General features: G+C 42.9%; 1 protein-coding gene across 1 annotated transcript in view; it reads left to right on the top strand.

Moving 5' to 3' along the window:
- The window catches only part of ABCC4 (ATP binding cassette subfamily C member 4 (PEL blood group)), a gene marked incomplete at its 5' end in the record, with an annotated part of 231070 nt that overhangs the window by 139179 nt on the left and 69755 nt on the right, over positions 1–22136 (top strand). Inside the window, 2 exons of the mRNA XM_073580457.1 lie at positions 9179–9370; positions 10385–10540. Coding sequence (XP_073436558.1) covers positions 9179–9370; positions 10385–10540 — 348 coding nt within the window. The remainder of the gene's footprint in view (positions 1–9178; positions 9371–10384; positions 10541–22136) is intronic.

Here is a 22136-nt window from a genome sequence, read left to right as displayed (position 1 = left end):
GTAGGTTCTCATATTGTTTTCTGACCTTTTTAATACGATAGGGTGGGTAAAAAAGCATGTGGATATCAACGATTCTGACCATTGAATGCGTGATGTCTGAACTATACATTTTCATATAATCCCGGCCTTTTTAGGCCCTTGTGCAAATCATATGGAGATACTTGAATAAATAAACTTTTACAAGTTTATTTCAAAATTGCAAAATAAGATATGAAAAATGCACAACATTATAATTATTATTGTTTGCAAAAAGTAAGCTATCTGGCATAAAAAGCCCGGGTTGCGCATTCTAGGCTTAAAGGGAACCTGACATAAGGATTCACCCCTAGAAGTTTTCAGTAACATTTTAGCTGCATCCTTATCCCCCTTTTAGTGATGCTATTACTTTCCCTAAACACTACATTTTTGTGTTTAAAAACCATGTTGGATTGTCCCTGCTTTCCCTGTCTGCGGCCATCGCTGTCAATTAGTGCCGTATTGGGGTGGGAGCACAGCAACATCAGGGTGACTAACATCCCAGCATGTGGAAAACAAAACCATATGCAAAAGAGGGACTGCACATCCAAAAAAAAAATGATATTTTATTATAAAAATAAAGAGAACAAATATAACAGTGATTAAAATCACCAAAGGTGTATATGAGAACATATCTATGCCCCAGGATATTGAGCAAGAATAAACCACGTGCTCAAACCAAAATTATGGGTACAGATATGTAGTTAGAGAACACACAAAAAAAAAATCCCTCCAAGTACAACAGTGTTTCAGGATTAAACATATATGGCTGAAATGGTATAGCAACTGTCTATTGCATGCTATCTGTGGATCAGGCAGCATGGAACAGCTGTCAGGTTCACTTTAAGGCTGGAGTCACACACAGCGAATAAAAAATTGGTCCCATTTTAACGGTACGAAATCGCACAAAGAATTCTTGTCCAGGGATCCGTCTGTCATCCCATTTTCCGGCGTGGAACCGATTTTATTCGCATCTAAGCATCAAATTGACATCCAATGCCAATGCCTGATGCTCTTTGCTGTTGACCTAGAGAAGTCTTGCGATTTAATCGCAAGTCACACGTGTGGTGCGTTTTCAAATGCGATTTTTAATCGCATCCATAGACTTGCATTGTCGAATCCGATCCGAAAATCGGTGACAATCGCAGCATGCTGCTATTGTCTCGGTCTGACGATCGGATGCGATAAAAAATCGCATGATGTGAGCTGCCCCTTAGAATAACATGGGTTCGAATGCAATGCGATTTTTTATCGCATTGCATTCGTCCGTTTTAATCGCCAGTGTGACTCCGGCCTTAAGAGCATATTTGGAGGCTGATAAAGTGCTCCTAATTAGTGATGATCGAACCTGAACTTGTCCGTACTGGACAAGCGCTGAACACAACCTTCTCCCAGAAGTCCATTGCAAAGTTTTGAATTCCGGGGAAAGACCGTTGCAGAGAGACAGATTTTTTTTTTTTCCCCCCCAGATCCAAAGTACGGGTCTCCATTGTTTTCAATGGGGTTCAAGTTTGGATACAGTTCTGGTACCCTTACAGAGCGTTGGGTGCCAGAACCTGAACTTCCATGGGTCCGCTCATCCCTACTCCTAATACCTTCTAGGGGGTAACTACTGATGACAGGGTTCACATTAACTGATATTTTCTGTTCAGCACTATTTAACTTATCAATAATAATAATCTTTGTTTTTAGATAGCGCCAACATATTCCACATTATCATCGCTCTCCCAGATAGGGGCTCACAATCTAAATTCCCTATCAGTATGTCTTTGGAATGTGGGATGAAACTGGAGAACCCCAAGGAAATCCACAAAAACACAGGGAGAACACACAAACTCCTTGCAGATGTTGTCCTTGGTGGGATTTCAACCCAGAACTCCAGCGCTGTAATGCTGCAGTGCTAACCACTGAGACACCGTGCAGCTCCTACTTTCTATTTTCTACTCCTACTTTCTACTTTCCACTCCTATTTTCTATCCACATCTATAGTAGCAAATATCCAACACATTCTTTTGTGATTTCCTAGAAAGTAAATGTGAAAATGAGGATGAGTGACCTCATGGAGATCAACATCCAACACTGCGGAGACACCATCACATGTTTCTCAACGCAGTGATGCTAGAGCAATGCCCCCATCCCTTATGAGTGACCTCATGGAGATCAACATCCAACACTGCGGAGCAGGGCTGTGGAGTCGGTAAGCCACAGTTGCGACTCCGACTCCTGGATTTTATCAGGCTCCGACTCCGACTCCTTCATAAATGGCCAATTCATAACAACAAATTTACCGTTGTAAAATATTAAACATCGTGCTTATTCAGTTTCTCACCATCATATAAGTAATCAGACCACTTAGAGCAAAAACTACATTTATTAGAATACAATTAGAATGTAGCAAATAACTTTTATAAACTTTTCTAAACTGTAAGTAAATATGCAATAAACACTTTTATGCAGTTACTAAGAAGAAATCTATAAATTTGTCCTCAGAAAAAGTATTGCCTCTGTCAGATCCTCCTTCATGGATGCCCTCAAATCTGATCTAATTATTTTGAGAGCAGAGAACAACCTCTCTACACTAACTTGTGTTGGTGGCAAAGCAGTAACCACTCGGGCAACATCTCTGACAATGTCAGGATACAGAGGAATCGCTTGTTGCACTGTTATTTTTGATGAACGGTCAAATTTCTCAATTTCTTTTAGTGCACATGAAAAATTCTGCTGAAATGTACTGGCTGTGTTCCTTGATGGGGATGACTCTTCTTCTATGCGGGAACGCTTTGCACGGTCCTTGTGATCCAAATATTTTTCGAAATTAAATTCTTCATCAGTTGATGATGAGGGTGAAGATGTGGCAGGACGACCAAATTCTTATAGTTCCTCCTGACTGTTCTGCAACCCTTTCATCCTTACTGCTATTTCAAACAGAGCTTCTTTTCCTTTACTTAGCTGTTGATCATCTAGAAGAATCCGATGCATTGGGTCTACATAAACAGCTGCCAAAAGAATGTTATTTTGTAATAGTAGCTCCTCTCTCCGTTTCATTGATGTAGCAATGCCACTTGCAATTAACCCTCCTCTTTGGGACAGGCGAAACATCAGGTTCTTCCACTCCTTTAAGAAAATACCTGGAGTTAAGTCTTCTGCTTGTAATTTTTTAGTCACTGTAAATGGGTGCTCTAGCAATTTTTCCAGCTCAGTCACCTGATTCCACTGACTTTCATTTAGCGTCAGTTGAGGGTTAGCCATGTCTACAAGAAAGGTTTTCAGTTCAACCAAGCGCTGAATCATTAAGTAAGTACTGCCCCATCGTGTGGCTTGATCAATAATTGCCCCTTTTCCAGCACGTCTCTTCAAAATTGAGTCAACTTTAGGGGTTCTGGCAACAGTAGCCAATTTTCTCACCTTGCCACTCAGTGCAGCAGCATGTCCTTCTTGCAGACTGTCTCTTATAGCCAGCTGTAGCGTATGCACAACACAGCGCATGTGATGAATGAAAGAACATATTGACACAGTTTCAACAAGATCATCTAAACTATCATGTTGCTGTTCATCTGAAGCAACTTCAGTTTGCTCCTCAGTTACAATACTGTGTTCCTCTATTTCAAACATTTCTGTGTCTGTGGACCCAAAATGTTCTTCTAGCTGCTGGTCACCATCATTACTCTCATTCATTAGCTTAATAGTACTTATCATATTTGAAGCATTGTCAGTTACAACAGAAAGAACTTGCTCTTTTTTAAGTTCATAGTCTTGCAGAACCTTTTCCACCAAGACCTGGAGAAACTCACTGGTGTGATGAGCTTTGGTGTCTTTTACTGCCAATGTCTTGGTAACTATTTCATTTTTGTCACAAATCGGACATTGATGGCAAAATAGTTCACTCTGTGACGTGTGCAGGCATCCATTTTAAGAAACAGAAAGCGTCCCTTGAGGAGTTTTTTTAAGTTCTTCCTTTTGTTTAAAAGCTTCTTCGATTACTAATTTTCTAATACTCTCTCTCTCCAGAGAAACACCAAGCTTGCGGGCCATTTCCCCATTCAGACACATAAAAGCTGGTCGTGAAAATAATGAAATAGGCACACTATCCTTCACAACAAGCTCTATGATCTGTTTTTTAAATGTATCTACTGTCATTGTCACAGTAACTTTGTCACTGACAAAATATCTTGCAACTGATGGCTGCAAAGTTCTCTGCTCCTTTGTTTGGCTGGAAGAGCTGGGCACTGGTTCATTGGTTTGGATGCAGTCTTTCTCATCCACTGCTTTCAGTACTTCTGGATGAAAGCGCTGTAAATGTCTCTTTAGATTAGAAGCTCTGGTAGGAGCATTTTTATCTTTGCCTGAATATGCACTCATCTTGGCTTCACAGCATTTGTTTTCGTCTGGATCATTTGTCATACACTGACAGACATAATGTTTTCTATCTTGAGTGATGGTGAAATGTTCAAATATAGCTGATTTAATGTGATGCTTCTTTGACATTCTCAGGTTTTTAATTCTGCATTCACAATCCAAATGACAATTGTTTTTCCTAAAAACAATTGTACAAAATTATTGCCAGGTCGTACAACTGATATAGTGGTCAGTAATACTGTTATTATTCCTCATGTACTCAGTTAACTGATGCAAAGTTTGTTGAAAGGATAATACTTCTTACAGTCTTCCTCTTCTGAGTAGCAGGCAGCTGTGAGATGCTTGGAAGACGCACACCTAGTATGATCTAGTCTAGAGGAGGAGCTTTACTACTAAGAATTTGCAACACATTTAAGAATTTGCAACACATTTTCACTTTCAGTTTCATACATTGTAAGTAGGGGGGTTGGGGCAGCATGAGGTTAACCAAGTATAAGATTAGATAAGGGCAGTGGAGAACAGTGACACACAAGAAGTAAGAAATGTCTCTATCTCCAGCAGAACTGCTTATCACTGTTGTTCATAGTTTGATAGAACATATATATTTGAGTAACATTTATAAAATTCATATGAAAGTTCAATTATGAAATATTAAGGCCTGTTTCACACTTGCTTTTTTTTGCAGCGCGTTTTTCCCGCAAAAAAACGCATTGAAAAACGCATACAAAAGCATACAACTGCTGCGTTTTTTTCAAGCATTTTTATGAGCATGCATGAAAAAAACGCAGTGTTTGTATGCGTTTGTATGCGTTTTTAGTGCGTTTTTACCGCGTTTGCGTTTTTTTCCAACATTAGGTGGCCCCTCACACTAACCCAAACCATGACTTTACTAACCCTAACCCTAACCCTAACCCTTAACCAAACCATACTTAACCCTAACCCTGACCCTAACCCTTAACCAAACCATACTTAACCCTAACCCAAACCCTAACTAACCTTAACCCTAACCCTGACCCTAACCCTTAACCAAACCATACTTAACCCTAACCCTGACCCTAACCCTTAACCAAACCATACTTAACCCTGACCCTAACCCTGACCCTAACCCTTAACCAAACCATACTTAACCCTAACCCTGACCCTAACCCTAACCCTGACCCTAACCCTTAACCAAACCATACTTAACCCTAACCCTGACCCTAACCCTTAACCAAACCATACTTAACCCTAACCCTGACCCTAACCCTTAACCAAACCATACTTAACCCTAACCCTGACCCTAACCCTGACCCTAACCCTTAACCAAACCATACTTAACCCTGACCCTAACCCTAACCCTGACCCTAACCCTTAACCAAACCATACTTAACCCTAACCCTGACCCTAACCCTTAACCAAACCATACTTAACCCTAACCCTGACCCTAACCCTTAACCAAACCATACTTAACCCTGACCCTAACCCTGACCCTAACCCTTAACCAAACCATACTTAACCCTAACCCTGACCCTAACCCTTAACCAAACCATACTTAACCCTAACCCTGACCCTAACCCTGACCCTAACTCTAAACCCCCTTAACTAACCCTAACTTTACCCAAACCCCTAAATTCCATTGTCTAAACTAATGGTAAAAAAAAAACGCATGTGCAAAAAAACGCATACATAAGCATGCCAATGCGCACATATGCTCACCATAGACTTATAATGGGTGTCTTGCTGTAAAAAAACGCATTGCGCGCGCATGCGTTTTTTTGAGGCAAATCGGACGCACAAAAAATGCAACAAGTTGCATTTTGTGCGCCCTAGCGCATACCGCAAAAAAACGCATGCGCGGTAAAACGCGTACAAACGCATGTGTATGCGCACATAAGCGCATCCCATGCAAAGTATAGGAAAAAAAAACGCATGCGCTATTTAGCGCTAAATTACCGCGAAAAAAAACGCAAATGTGAAACCAGCCTATTACATTTTTTTTAAAGCTGGGGTCGGTACATTTCTACCGACTCCGACTCCAACCAAAACTAACTCCGACTCCACAGCCCTGCTGCGGAGACACCATCACATGTTTCTCAACGCAGTGATGCTAGAGCAATGCCCCCATCCCTTATGGGAAATGTGCAAAAACATGTAAATCAACAGCCGCGGAGACACCATCACATGTTTCTCAACGCAAGCAATGACTAGCCAGGTCTTTCACTGGGAAGGAACAACCACGGGAAGGGCAGTCTCCAATGAAGGAAACCACCTATGCCAAAACATGGTATCCATCCACAGACAGCTGTTTCGGGGTATTGACCCTCATCAGTGTGGAGTAGGAAACTGGCTGGTAGGAGCAATGCCTAGTAAAAGACTGTGAAAATGAGGATGAGTGACCTCATGGAGATCAACATCCAACACTGCATATTTCCCATAAGGGATGGGGGCATTGCTCTAGCATCACTGCGTTGAGAAACATGTGATGGTGTCTCCGCAGTGTTGGATGGTGATCTCCATGAGGTCACTTATCCTCATTTTCACAGTCTTTTACTAGGCATTGCTCCTACTAGCCAGTTTCCTACCCCACACTGATGAGGGGCAATACCCCGAAACAGCTGTCTGTGGATGGATACCATGTTTTGGCATAGGTGGTTTCCTTCATTGGAGACTGCCCTTCCCGTGGTTGTTCCTTCCCGGTGAAAGACCTGGCTAGTCATTGCTTGCGTTGAGAAACGTGATGGTGTCTCCGCGGCTGTTGATTTACATGTTTTTGCATATTTCCCAAAAGGGATGGGGGCATTGCTCTAGCATCTCTGCGTTGAGAAACATGTGATGGTGTCTCCGCAGTGTTGGATGTTGATCTCCATGAGGTCACTCATCCTCATTTTCACAGTCTTTTACTAGGCATTGCTCCTACTAGCCATCTTCCACAGGCAAATTGCTTCAGCAATCCAGTGGGAACCTCTCCTCATTTCCTTATGGAATATTTTGCATCTAATTAAATTACCAGCACAGCACACCTTAAGGGTAGCTGGAAGCCTGCTATATGCCTACACCATATTTGGAAGCAGGAACTTACAAAAAAATTATTTTGCTCGTGGACATACGTTTGTTCATACTATATAGACAGCAGTCGTACTGACGAAGGCCAAGTGTAGACCGAAACGTCTTTTTGTAGGGCTGCAAATAAATAAAAACTTCACTTAAAAAGGACAATTCAGTTGAGTGCCAAGTTACTTTATTATTATTCACTTGAGTCTGGGTAACCTACTTGTGCACCTTGTGGTAGTGCCACGCTATACTTGGTACCCATAATGAGTGCACCTTGAGAGGTTGTTCAGATAAGTTAGTCATCAATGGGCAGCATTCTTATTTTTTACTGATTTGTTTTTCTCATGAACATTTGTTACCATTCAGATCTGAATAACAATTGTGTCTCATAAACAGACGTCATAGACCGCAACATGGCTTAGTCCTTATATCTTGCTATACACAAGGACTCTTGGAGGGTCCTCTGAATAAAATGTCTAAGCAGTTACTTGGCATAAATAGAAATGAATATCAATTATATAGTGCTAAGTTGGAATCATTGTCTTCCACGTACATTAGATATTAATAATATGTTATATTTCCATCCTGTTTGTATAGTTCACAGTTTTATTATGTGAAGGTGTGATTTATTTGTATTACAAAATAGTATGCTCTAGATATTCAGCTTTCATTCTTTCTTGCTCTTGTTGTGGCATATATTCAGTGAATTATAGGGAATCTTTTAGTAAATTAATGCTGCCCATACAGTAACCATATAGTGGTAGATACTAGTCTTAAGAGACTTATTAAGAGATAAAAGTGCAGTTATATACAATGAATTACAGATTGTGTTCTTTTTGATTGAATCTGACTTATTTCCCGTTTGTTATGTGTGGTACAGGCCACCATGACTTTTAAGTTCTCTCATTTCCAGCACCGTCTCCATGTATTCCCAACCTGAAAAATGTCCTCATACTACTGTTATCACCCCAATGGTAAGCTGCTGCTGCCGCCGTGTGTGCCCCTCTTACAGCATCTGCCGTGTGGCACAAAAGCAGAGCTTCTCTTTGTGCCCCACATAATAATACTCACCACTGTGCCCCTTTCAAAGTAAAAGGCGTCCGTTCTCTCTAGATTGTAAAATTGCCCGCTAGAAAATATTGTACCTTGTGCAAGTGCCCTAGAAAACAGTGCCCACAGCCTCCCTATTTACATAAGGATTCCCCCACAGTTCTGTTCCTAGTACAATGCCACACCGCTCGTATAATGCCCCCACAGCTCCGCTGTACACAGTCTGATGGACCTCGAGTTCTGCTGTGCACCAAATGATGGACCAACAGTTCCCCTGTACATACTATAATACTGTACATCCAAAGCTTCCCTATACACCAGGGCTGTGGATTCGGTAAGCTAAACCTCTGACTCCTCAATTTCCCGGACTCTGACTTCGACTACACTTCTCCAACTCCATAGCACTGGAGGAGGAGCTTCACTTCTGAGCATGTACATAAAGTGCAGCACAGATTCATCTTGGGATCAGGAACAGAACAGACATTTATAGGACAGTTCATAACTTTCTCAAATTGTTATTAAAAATATTCAGCCCATTCTTCATTGAACTACTGCACCCAATTTGTTATATATTCAGGAGTTAATCCATTTTATACCGACTAACTATAAAACTGTTTTCTTGGAAATGTCGTTTGGGCATCATGAATCGATTTACAGATTCCCTTTAATGTAACTTTAATAAAATATTTAGAAAAGCAATGTAACAATAAGATGTATTTTTTTCTAGATGATCTCTGTGGAGAGAGTGATGGAATACACTCAGCTTGAAAAAGAAGCTGCGTGGGAGTCTAAAAAGCGCCCTCCACCAGACTGGCCAAGTAAGGGCATGATAGCCTTTGAAAATGTCAGCTTTGCATATAGCTTAGATGGACCACTTGTTCTAAGACATTTAACTGCCCTAATCCGACCAAAAGAAAAGGTAATTCTGAAAAATAGTGGTTTATTTTTCTGTCTTTGGATGTCTTCCTTGTAAATATTGTTTTTCAGAGTTTACAGCAAAATAAAATTATCAAAAAGGCTTTGCTAATGATCTACCCTTTAATGCAAGTTGCCTGCTATGAAGTTGATGCCTGCATTAATCTCTGTGAAGCTATGTCAGCTTGTATGTGTGATAGCACCTGGAGATGGTCTAAGTAAACTGAGTTTTCTGCTACTGAAGGCTCAATATTAGTGGTCGATGACGGGATGTTAGGTCAGCTTGCTGTTTGTTAATTAACGGGGTAATCTAGTTTCAGTACATGAAAATCTCTTCACTGCATAATGAAGCATGACATTTCTGATTGCATTTAGTGTATATTCATACAGACTACGAGTATACGAATACCATATACAATCCATAGAACAAGGATGTACCAATACTAGATACAGCCGATAGACAAAGGTTTACCAATACCAGGGTGTACCAATAACAAATACATCCCATAAACAAGGGTGTACCAATACCAGACACATCCCTTAGACGGGAGTACCAATACCAGATACAACCCATGGTTAATGGTATAACAATACCAAATACATCCCATAGACAAAGCTATACCAATGTCAAATATATCTTGTAGACAAGCATGTACCTATACCAAATACAAACCATAGAAAGGTTGTACCAACACCAGATAGAGCCCCTTTGACAAGGGTATACCAATACTAGATACAGCTCATAGACAAGGGTGTACCATTACCAGATACAGCCCATAGACCAATGATGTACCGATACCAGATACAGCCCATAGACCAATGATGTACCAATACCAGATACAGCCCATGGAATAAGGTTGTGCCAATACCAGATACAGCCAATAGAACAAGGGTGTACAAATACCAGATACAACCCATAGATCAACTGTGTACCAATACCAGATACTGACTGGATACAAGAATAGGTCTGTGCACATTGCTGTTGATTTTTAGGTTGATGGTCCTAACTGCTTTTCAGGTTGGAATAGTGGGAAGAACTGGAGCTGGAAAGAGTTCCCTCATTGCTGCTCTATTCCGTCTTGCTGAGCCTGAAGGAAAAATTTGGATTGATAGAATTTTGACATCAGACTTAGGCCTACATGATTTGAGGAAGAGAATGTCCATTATACCCCAGGTAGGTTTTCATTGTTGCTTGTAAGACTTGTTTTATTGCCTGCTGAAGAAAAGAGGGCATTCGGTATGTTGGCTTTTATGGAAAGTGGTATGAATATCCATGAGTACAGATGCCATATAATTCTTCTTTCCCATGAAAATGGTAGTGTGCAATGTTCAAAATATCTTCCTTATTAGTGTACAAACTGTTTTTGTTTTCTTGAGCCATTTTATTTTAAGGACATTTTACATGATACCTGGCCACTCAAACCCATGTGTCATATAGGTAGAATTATCTGATGTCACTTTAAGGCTATGTGTGCACGTTGAATATTTTCTGCAAGGTTTCTGCATCTCTTGGCAGGAAAAACTCTGCTGCAATAACACGCGTTTTTGTATGCGTTTTTCCATGTGTTTTTGTACAGCAATGCAAGCTTTTTTGAACTAAAAGATATTTAAAAAAAAGTTTTGTGCTTTAATTTTCGTTCAACACCACCTTTTTCATGCTGATGCAGTGGCATAAGGGTAATGGGATTAGGGCTTGGTGTCAGCAGTTGTCATTGACACCTAGCTCTAGGCTTAGTAATGAAAAGGTGTCAGCACGACACCCTCATTACTAAGCCGATAAGTAAGCGCCAACACATACATTGTCGCCAGCCTGTAGGAGCATTGGCAGAACAAACTGTTAATTTTAAAGAAAACTAAATTGCGTGGGAAAGCTGGCAGCTGAGGGCTAATGTTAATATTCTGGGAAGGAGCCAATAGCCATAAAGGTTCCCAGGCTATTAATCAGTTCACAGCTGTTTGCTTAGCCTTTACTGGCTAGTTTACTGGGGGACCTTAGAAAAAAATTGACATAGGGTCCTCCTATAAAATCTAACCAGCAAAGGCTAGTCAGACAGCTAAGGGCTGATGTTAATAGCCTAAGTATGGGCCATGGATATTGGCCTCCCCAGGCTAAAAACATCGTCTCACAGGTTAGTAATGGAGAGGCGTCTATAAGACACCTATCCATTAGTAGCCCCATAGTGATATTGTATAAAAAACACACATCCAGAATAAACTTTTATTTGAAATAATGACACAGACTCCTTTAATGAATCTTAATTAAGCCATACTCACCGAACGCCTAATCCACCGAAGCCAGCGTCTCCTGCAACAAAAATAAAATCGTAAACCACAATATTCCTCACTTGTCCACAGAGAAAATAATCCATAATGTCCCACAATGATCCTGATAACTGAGAGCAGTCACTGGTGAGTATAATGTTTTTTTTTATTTTTATTTGAACATGTATGTAATTATTTAACTTTTTTATTTATTTTTTTTTAACTGTGAGCACAGGCGCCTACTACGTCTCCCATCAGCGGCACCTGCTGTCACTGTTATGAGTGACCGCAGACGTAGCCCAATGGGAGCAGTAGTATCAGCCCACGCCTGCTGACCTGCGGTAAGCTTTTTACCGTAGGTCGCCGCTGCGGATCACAGTCACAGCTGCTGGGTCACGCTGACAGCATGACCCAACAGCACTCTGACTGACAGTTTGACTGGCGGTAGCGTTAGTGCCGATAAGAACCACTGCTCCGGTGTTTCCCACCCTGTCACACAGATGACAGCATTGGAAACGCCATAGGAAGCTGGTAAAGAAGCAAACAAAAACTCAGCAAATCCGCAAACCTTTTTATACCTGCGTTTTTGCTGCAGATTTGACTGACTCAATTGAAGTAAGTGGGTCAAAAACGCTGCAGAAACGCACAAAGAATTGACATGCTGCAGAAAAAAAACGCACTGCCAATACTCAATGAAATTTAGCAACCACAACATCCAGGTCATTGTGAAAGGGATGGGGCTACATCGGCACCGCCATGGAGTGTTCAAGGTGTATGAGTGACAGACATGGCTACTGGAACTCAGAACACAATATCTGCAGATGCAGTCATTGTCAGTTAGTGTACAGCTTACAGAAATAATGCACTGTAATAATGAGTATTGCAGTGTATCAGACCAGTTTACGGAGTATTCAGTGTTCAAGTCCCATATATAATCTAAGTAAAAAGGTAAAAAATATTATGACCCACCCCTACAAAAGTATGTCCGAAAAATAAAAAACGCATTTATTATGTAAAAACAAAAATAAAAAAAATTCTTATTTGGTATTACATTTAGAAAGACGTTTACTATAAAGCAGTTATCTTATTTAACCTGTGGGATCATAGCATGGCCAGGAGTGTACTTATAAAACTTAACCTTTTAATAGGTTTATTAATAACAACAGCCAACGTATATCTCAGACATACATTCATAAATTTTTTTCCAAAGTGCAAGTGCTCATGATTAACAGTGCTCTATTAAAAAATGGTTGGATCTCATCTATACATGTTCATGTTCATTCCCTTCTCAGATCTGTCTCAACATTGAGGGGAATGGATGGCGGGAGGAGGCGGGAAACATAAGAGTGGAATATTCCCTGTATTACTCCTTGTTGTGCCCCTGCTTTGCTCCTGCCCTAACAAGGACAGTACCCCAGTGTAGACCTATTTAGGGGTAGTAATAATAGTGATTAATTATTTTTATATAGCGCTCATATATTCCGCAGCACTTTACAGTTTGCACACATTATCATCACTGTCCCTGATGGGGCTCACAATCTAAATTCCCTATCAGTATGTCTTTGGAATGAGAGAGGAAACCAGAGTACCCGGAGGAAAGCCACGCAAACAAGGGGAGAACATACAGACTTCTTGCAGATGTTGTCCTTGGTGGGATTTGAACCCAGGACTCCAGCGCTGCAAGGCTGCAGTGCTAACAGCCCATATGAACCGTGTAACCTCCCAATGCGTTTCTTCCCCTGTTCAAAGGTAAAGTTTTATAAGTAGCTTATGACCACATATAAGGCATTGCTGCATTCAGGAGATATTGCGTAAGAAAATATGGGTTCCATTTCCTCTTAATACCTCTTGTGAAAATAAAAATCTAGAGCTAAAGCAACATTTTAGTAAAAAAAAGTTGCTTATCGTTTCTGCGACCTAGCATTTACATTTTTTGTGAAGCACGGGTCGGTTCAAAATGTTCGCCAGACCATAAGATGAATGCATTAAGTGGTGCACTTTCATAAATGGAGTACATTTTTGGGGTCTCTGTTATTTTGGCATCTCAGAGGCTCTCGCAAATTGACATGGTGCCCATAGTCTATTCCAACCAAAATTGTGTAACTAGAGTCAACCTGTGCTTTTTCCATTTCAAGCCCTGTTTCCAAACATTGGTTTCTGACCACTTATAGGGAGTTGCCACGTTCGTGAGAAATTGTATAAATAATTTTTTGGTCCATTGTTTACCCCTTGTCAAAAAGTATAATTTAGGGATAAAGCAACATTTTAGCAGAAAAAAACTTTGTTTTTCATTTTCACAACACAATTTTATACAATTCCGTGATGATGGGTTCAAACTTCTCACTGTACCCATAGATGAATTCTTTCCGGGGGTAGTTTCTAAAATAGGGTCACTTGTGGGCGGTTTCTGGTATTTTGGCATTTAAGGGGCTCTTCATATGTGATCTTGTGTCCATAATCTATTCTAGCCAAATTTGCTCTCTAAAAATCAAGTAGTGTTCCTCTCCTTCTTGCCCTGACGTGTGGTTTCTAAATACATATGAGGAGAAAATATCCCTTGTAATCATTTAAAAAAAAAAAAAGTATTCTAGAATTCCATTTTGCGGTTATACCTACCGTATGTAAACCTGAAGGGTTAATCTCTGAATGCGCATTTAAAATCCTTGAGGGATGCAGTTTTTAAAATCGAAAATTGTTTGTGTGTTTTCTGACATATGAGCCTCTTGAAGTCTCTTCAGAAGTGAAGTGGTCCTTGAAAACAAGGTTTTGTAAATTTAATTGAAAAAAAAATAAAACTTGCTGCTAAACTTTTAACCCATGTAACATCCTAAGAAAATAAATACCGTAAAAGGATGTTTTAAAAAAAAATGATGCTGATATTTACGTACTGTAAATGTTTTGTCACCTTTTTTGTGTGTGCTATAGTTTTATTGGCATAAATATTAAAATTTTAAAAACAATTTTTTTCCCATTTATTGTCAAAATTCCGATGTTTTCATGAATAAATGCAAATATGGACTTAAATTTACCATTAAAACAAACAAGCTGCAAATCACGGGGCTTGGAAGAAGCGTTACAAAGTTCTTCCAACATAGTGACAGTTGTCAGATTTGAAAAATTTGGCCTGGTCAAGTAAGGGGAAAATTGGCTTTGACGGGAAGGAGTTAAACAGTAATTCATTTTATTTTAATTTTTTCATAAATGAATAGTACAGATGAAATAAGAAACTGTAATATATCTTATCAGAGAAATCTGCTTTTTCTCCTCCAGGACAAATCATTAATTTTCAATTTAAAGTAAAATCCATCTTCAGTAGATGCAGACATTACTGAGATCGGAGATGTAGTAGCTGCAAATAAAGTTCTATAGAAAGGAAGGGAGGCGTTGGGGGCTGACCCAAAAAATCTGCTGCAAGTTCTCCTGAATCGGTAGTTAGACTTTCAAGGGTTTTCCTAGTTTCGGAAAACTCAACTCCCCTCCACAGTGTAGTTTGTTAAAATAGAGCAAACTGTCCTTTAATTAACCTCCCTGGGTCCAGCTCCTGGTCTCCGACGCTGCACCTGATGTCTGTTATGGGCTGACGTTACACTGCAGCCAATAAGGCCTCATTCACGTGTCAGTACGTTTGCATCAGTATTTGTATGCCAAAACCAGGAGTGTCCCCAAAACACAGAACAGGTGTGAATCCTCCTATTAGATTTTTTTCTCCCTAAGTTCCCCTGGCTTTGGCATACAAACACTGGTGCAATGATACTGATGTGTGGATGAGGCCTGTCTGAGCTCAGCAGCTGTGCCCCATTTGATAGCATGAGGCGCTCAAAGACGTAGAGCTCAGTTATTGGTTGCAGCATTGTCGACGTGACGTCAGCGCTGCAGACAGTTACAGACACTGAGAGAAGCCCTAGACATTCAGTGCTGGACCTGGGAAGTGTAAGTAAAGCTCAGTGTAATGCCTGCTGCAGCGCAGTAGCACACAACCTCCACCAGGGGTGCAGGTGAAGGAAAAACAGGTACACTAACAGTGAAACCACAGAGCAGCAGGCAGGAGCCACTAGGTGGCGGAAGAGTAGTCAGAAAAGCCGGGTAAGCAACAGAGAGGGAACAAAGTACCAGAGGTCACAGCAATACACGTCAGAAACAACCCAGAGAATCGGCAACGGTCGGAAGCAGATAAGATGAAAGACAGAAGCAGGTCAGGATGCAAGCCAAGTCAAAACCAGGGAGTCTGCACACTAAAGAGACACACTGAGTCAGGACGGGAACAGGGGGAAACAGAGACGGGATCAGATATCAAGCGTAGCAGGACCAATCAGTCAGCTACAGCAGCCCTAGATAAGAACTATTACCGACATCACCTGCAAGAAGCAGCGGCAATAAAAAGCAAACCTGAATCCAGACTGAGGCTGAGAAAGGTTAACCCCTACATGACCAGACCGGGAAAAAGGGAAAACAGGACTCAATCCCCGGTTTTGGATCATGACACTTACAGTAGTTTATATATTTAGAACAAACTACAGCCAGGAACACAGGTTTTATGAAACTGGAGCCCCCCGTTAAGAGCGTTTGCCCTGTATAAAAATAAGACCGTATCTGTTAATATGCCCCAATATTTGTGCCTTATGATGACCAATATGTTTTATCCTTGCTATAATGCAGGTGCTTTCAGGTGTTCTGTCTCCGTCCTCTTAGTGTGATATATGATGCCTTGGGGATGTGAGGTGGATATTTCTAGAAACAAAAGGACTCAAGGAGAGCTGATTAATTACCTTCTTCGCATAGCCAAAGCAAAAGTCAATGGGCAAAGTTGTGCGGAGAAGTATAAATGCTTTGTAGCCCAGGACAGGGCTTTGTTTCTGCACGGTGAAGGCTTCATTAACACAGTGCAGCTGCTCACCAGAGCTAGTAGTGACCTTTTCATTTCCAAAGAAGACCCTACACAGACTTAAAAATTTTTTTCTTTTGTAAGTGAACAATATGCTTTTTCTGCGGAGAATAAATGCTGTTTGATTTCCTTTTATGTGTTCGGTTCAGACAGATGGTTTAGAGGTCTTGTTGTATGCAAGGGTTAAGAAGTATTTAAAGAACAAACTCTTGAAGATTCTGCGTCTTTGGGATTATTTTTTACTTTATTATCATTTATGGCTTATTACAATTGCACTGGAAACGCAGCTCTAAACATGTAATTTTGCTTACTTTTGAGTGTACATTTTCTACTGTGGGACCCTCTTCTGCCTTTTATCCCTAATAGCCCAGATTTGATCAGCGCAGCTCAGAATTTTTGGCTTTTTTGTCAAGCTAGTTGACTTTGGGTTTAGCAACACAGGAGGGGTAGATTCCAGCAGTATACTTCAGTATTGTACACATGCTGATTTCATCCGACATTATTGTTTAATAGATATTATGTTATTATGGAAATTGGGTGTTTAGTATGAATAAGGCAGCCAACAGCCATTTAACGGGAATATGTCATCTGCAATTGACCCTTTGATTAAATCAGGTTTTTGTATTAAATGTATTTTTGAAATGTTTAGCAATTTTTTTTCCATATCACAATCTTTATTAAAAGTGAGAAATCTTGCAATTTTCAGAATGTCTCTTTGGAAATTTTTAAACTTCCTGTTTCAGGAAATTTACATACACATTAGCAGCAATGAACAGCTTCTGGCACAACCTTTTATATGGAAGCACCTATTGAGCATGTGCAAAGTTATTATGAAGCGAGGGCTGTCACATCACCTATTATTATTGGGGTTTATCAGTATAAAAGTGTTAGCTGTCAATGTAATCCTGTCTCTGCTGATAAGGAGGCTGCTGAAAGGACAGAAAGTCGAAAATAACACCAGTGGCCAGTGTGAAAGTTGTAAGAGTACTCATTTTATTTTTTTTTATTAAAGATCGTGTAAAAAAAATTGCCAAAATAACAAAAAATACATGTAACACAAAAACATGATTTAAGCAATAGGTAATTTTCTGATAAAGCATTCCATTTAATTCACCTAATTTTTCTAATTGTTACTATTGCCAATATGAGGAAGCATTGGAAGCTGCAGATTAGGCTCGCTCACATCATCCTGCTTTGAGTACTTATTGTCTTGACAGTCCAGTTAATTCCAATATTTTTTATACTAGTAAACAGTGGGAGTCCCTCAGTCCTACATTAGTAATTGGCCAGTCTGCGTAAAATATTGCCTATCCAATAACCTATGCTAATCACACGAATAATAATCATTTTTTTAAGATTAAAGTCATACTAAGCTTTAGTACATTCAGGAAATGTATTTCTTTTTTTCATTTAATATGAAATGTATCCATAAATACATGTTTCCTTTGTGTACTTGTTTAAATGGGTATGCCAGTCTATGCACTCGATGGGTGATAATTTTTAGATCGGTATGGATCCCACTTCTTGAACCCCTTCTGTTTGCCATGATGGGAGCCTTGTGTTTCCCATTCTTACCTGGTTTCATGAACACGATAAGAAGTTGAATGTAGCGGCCAAATGTGCACTGCACTCGGCTATCCTCCTCTTTCCCACCGACCACTGGCTCACATGCTCCTCACGTGTGGTCCTTTGGTCCTTGGCCGTCGGCTCAGGTGGGTGCCACTCTCAGCTGTTATGAAGAACTAAAAATTAACACCGTGCATGTAGGGCGTTAACCATGCGACATGCATTTTTTAAGCATTTTTCCACACTTAGAAAACTTTAAATGCACTGATCAAGGTACTGCTTCCGGCTGGTTGGACAAATCCAACTTGGATATATGTCAAAGTAGTAATGTAGGTGCGTTGTGCTGCTGGCAACAAATCAATTGCAGTTTATTCTCTATGCGTTCCTATGTCAAACAGACCTCCTCCTCAGGAGAACTACAACACAAATGCAAAGAAACAGTTTTCCAGCTTAAGTAATTTATATTTAAAAAATGGCAACATAGAGTGGACTCTCCTTCTCGTGTTCTGTAGCTAAACCAAGAAAATCCTCTTTTTTCTCCTTCGTCTCATTGGGGGACACAGAGACTGTGGGTGTGTGCTTCTGCCGTCTGGAGGCTGACACTAAGTATACAAAAAAAGAGTTAGCTCCTCCTCCGCCGCATACACCCTCGCCCCCAGACCGGGCGTAACTCAGTTTTTTGCTTAGTGTCTGATGGAGGCACACGCAGTCTGGAGCTCCAGACTAGATTTTTTTTTTTTTTTTTTTGCCTTCTTTTCTATGAAGATAAGACAGGGGCGACGGATCCTATAGAGAGGGTCCGATCTCCCCAAATCATCAACGGGCGACCACGTGTGAGTAACCCTCCACGTGTTTCTCTCCCGCACCGAGGGACACATCTGGGACTTTTCCCCAGACAACCATTTTTCTTTTTTATTTTGTAAAGAGGCGGCAACGCATCCTGATAAGAGGATTCGGTTTCCCCATAACCTCAACGGGCGAGCACGTGTGAGCGACCCTCCACGTTTGTTCCTCTCCTGCAACGCGATTCATTGAGGCCCCTTCCTCCCCTAGGTAGTGAGACCAGGGGTTGAGTTGGAGGCGCAGGTGAGCCGAGGGATCGATGTTGCGTCCCGATACCAGAAGCCTCCCCCTCCCTGCCCGGGGATGGAGTTGAGAGCACCCCAAGAGAGCCCCCACGGCGTACCTATGGGTGAGTGGAAGGCCCTGCTCACCTTTAATAAATGAGGAGGTCCGCCTCTCTCCTGGCACCGCAGGTACCCGGTGCTGCCCCCGGCGGGTAACGCCGCACGCCCCGTCTACCGGAGTGCGGCCGGGGCCCCCGCTGCATGAGGGAGTCCGTGGGTATCGCGCGAGGCTCCGCCCGCCGACTTCCGGTGGTAGCCGGAAGACCCGCCCACTAACTTCCGGTACGGCTCAGCCCAGGGGGTGGAGAGCGACGGGCGCACACAGTACCGGAACTCCCGACCCCCCTCCCCCCTCGCATTTCCGCGGTCGTTCAACAGGAGTGGAACGTTACCTGTGGGTGAGTGCAACCCCATTTCGAGAGCCGCACTGGTACTCAGGGAAGGGGTTACCCTCCTCCTCCTCCCTACCTTCAAGCTTGGGCAATATGTCTGGCAAAGGGAAAGCTCACTCTTTCCTATACGCTGTTTGCGTTTCCTGTGGGGTCAGGCTGCCAAAGGCGCAGGCGGGTAAATTTTGTGAAGCCTGCGAGTCGGAGCGCGCCCAGGAGCCCCCCACTGTTTCAGAGCCCAGGGGTCAGGACCCCCCGGAATGGGCGGTATCTTTATCACATTCTATGTTGTCCCTTACAAGGGCAATTGAATCCCTTCGAGGCCCGGGCAGCGACAAGGATGGTGGTCTGCCAGCGGAAGACAGCTCGTCCACGTCTCAGGACCCTCCGATCGTTAGAGGCCGCTCCAGTTCCAGACAAGCTCATGGCAAAAGAGCTCGTTCCCCGTCGGCCGGGCCCTCCGGGGCTTCGGCGGCGGGTATTAGGGCATCTCGTTCCCCGTCGCTGAGCTCAGGGAGCGATCAGGATGAGGGCGAGGAGGAGGAGGCCTGGAATCTAGAAAGCCTGGGGTACCAAGACTCGGTGGACAGCCTCATTGAGGCAGTCAACCAGACATTAGAGATCGAGGACGATGTGTCAACGGCCTCAGGTCACAAGGTCTCCTTCAAGAAAACCAGGCGACCACATAGAAGGTTTGCCACGCATCCGGAGTTCGAGGATCTAGTCCAAAAACATAGAGAACACCCGGATAAGCGTTTTGCAATGCAAAAAGCGCTGCAAGCAAAGTATCCGTTTCCTCCTGAGCTCCATAAAGGATGGGTGGAGTCGCCAGTAGTGGACCCACCGGTATCACGTTTAGCATCAAGGTCGCTATTGTCGATACCCAGTGTTTCTTCCATCAAGGACCCAACTGATCGCCTCATAGAGGGGCTTGCCTGCTCAGTGTATGAGGCAGCAGGGTCGGCTCTGGCCCCCTCCTTTGCGGCAACTTGGGTGGCTAAGGCCATGGTTTCATGGGTGGACGCTCTGCATAAGGCCCTCCAAGACAGGGATCTGCCCGCGGAGGTCTTGGAAGTTGCAAATCAGATATCAGGAGCGAGTGATTATCTCATCAGCGCCTCACTGGACGCGGCCGAGTGTTCGGCTGTGGCAGCAGCAAATGCGATCGCCATTAGGCGAGCATTATGGCTGAGGTGGTGGAAAGCGGATTCTATCTCTAAAAAATCCTTGACCTCATTGCCTTTTCAGGGCAATCGGTAGTTCGGTGAGAAGCTTGATAAGCTTATCTCAGAAGCCACAGGGGGGAGAAGTAGTTTCCTCCCGCAGCAGAGGAGTTGCTCGGCATTCAGGCAAACGCAGAGGCGTTTTCGGCCTTTTCGTAGCCCCTGGGGGGGGACTTCGGCCAGGGCATCCTCCTCCGCAAACAATGGCCAGAGTAGGGAAAGGCAAACCTCTTACAGGGCCAATCCGCTGGGTAGAGGCCGAGGTCGTTTGCCCAGAACGAGGGGGGCCAGATCCCAAAAGCCTCCGGCAAAATGACTCGAGGCGCTTCGTACCTACGGACGACAGAGTGGGCGGACGCCTACTAGGGTTCAGCCACGTTTGGGTCGCAGTGGCACGCGACGCTTGGGTGGCGGAATTGATATCGTCCGGGTACAAGATAGAGTTTGTCGGACTCCCGCCACAGAGATTCTTCCGTTCCCGACTTTCCGGGACAGAATCGCAGGCGGAAGATTTGTTACAGGCCATAATGACGCTTCAGCGCAAAGGGGTCATTGTCCCAGTGCCACAAGGCAAAGAGACGCAGGGTTTTTACTCCAACCTGTTTTCGGTCCCCAAAAAAGACGGGACTGTGAGGCCGGTACTGGATCTAAAGATCCTGAACAAATTCATCAGGGTCAGGCGGTTCCGGATGGAGTCCCTCCGCTCGGTCATTGCAGCCATGGATCCAGGGGAATTCCTGGCCTCAATCGATGTGCAGGATGCATATCTACACATTCCGATATTTCCTCCACACCAGAGGTTCCTGCGTTTCGCGATCGGAGGGCGACATTTCCAATTTGTGGCTCTGCCCTTCGGTTTGGCCACTGCCCCCAGAGTCTTTACAAAGATAATGGCGGTGGTTATGGCCATCCTGCATGCACGGGGCATAACGGTACTACCGTACCTGGACGACCTTTTGGTAAAGGGTCCGTCGTTTCAGGCGTGCCAGAGGAATGTCAGTATCACTCTGGATACCCTGGCCCGTCTAGTCTGGTTGATCAATCGAAACAAGTCGTCCTTGGTTCCAGCCCAGAGAATCGTATTCCTAGGCATGGTTTTCGACACCTCCCGGGGGCTGGTGATCCTCCCTCAGGACAAGGCGCGAAGGATCAAGCAGGGGGTACGGAACTTTCTACAGCCAGGCACCAGATCCATCAGGTACGGCATGAGTGTGTTGGGCAGAATGGTGGCGGCGATGGAGGCAATCCCGTTTGCCCAGTTCCATCTCCGTCCGCTTCAGCATGCGCTCTTGTCAGCATGGGACCGGGGGCTGCTGTCTCT

Source organism: Dendrobates tinctorius, unplaced genomic scaffold (assembly GCF_039654945.1).
Source record: "Dendrobates tinctorius isolate UK_male_01 unplaced genomic scaffold, ASM3965494v1 ptg000064l, whole genome shotgun sequence".
NCBI classification, from domain to species: domain Eukaryota; kingdom Metazoa; phylum Chordata; class Amphibia; order Anura; family Dendrobatidae; genus Dendrobates; species Dendrobates tinctorius.
The sequence above is the reverse complement of the archived record's forward strand: the minus strand, read 5'-3'. Positions and strand labels throughout refer to the sequence as shown.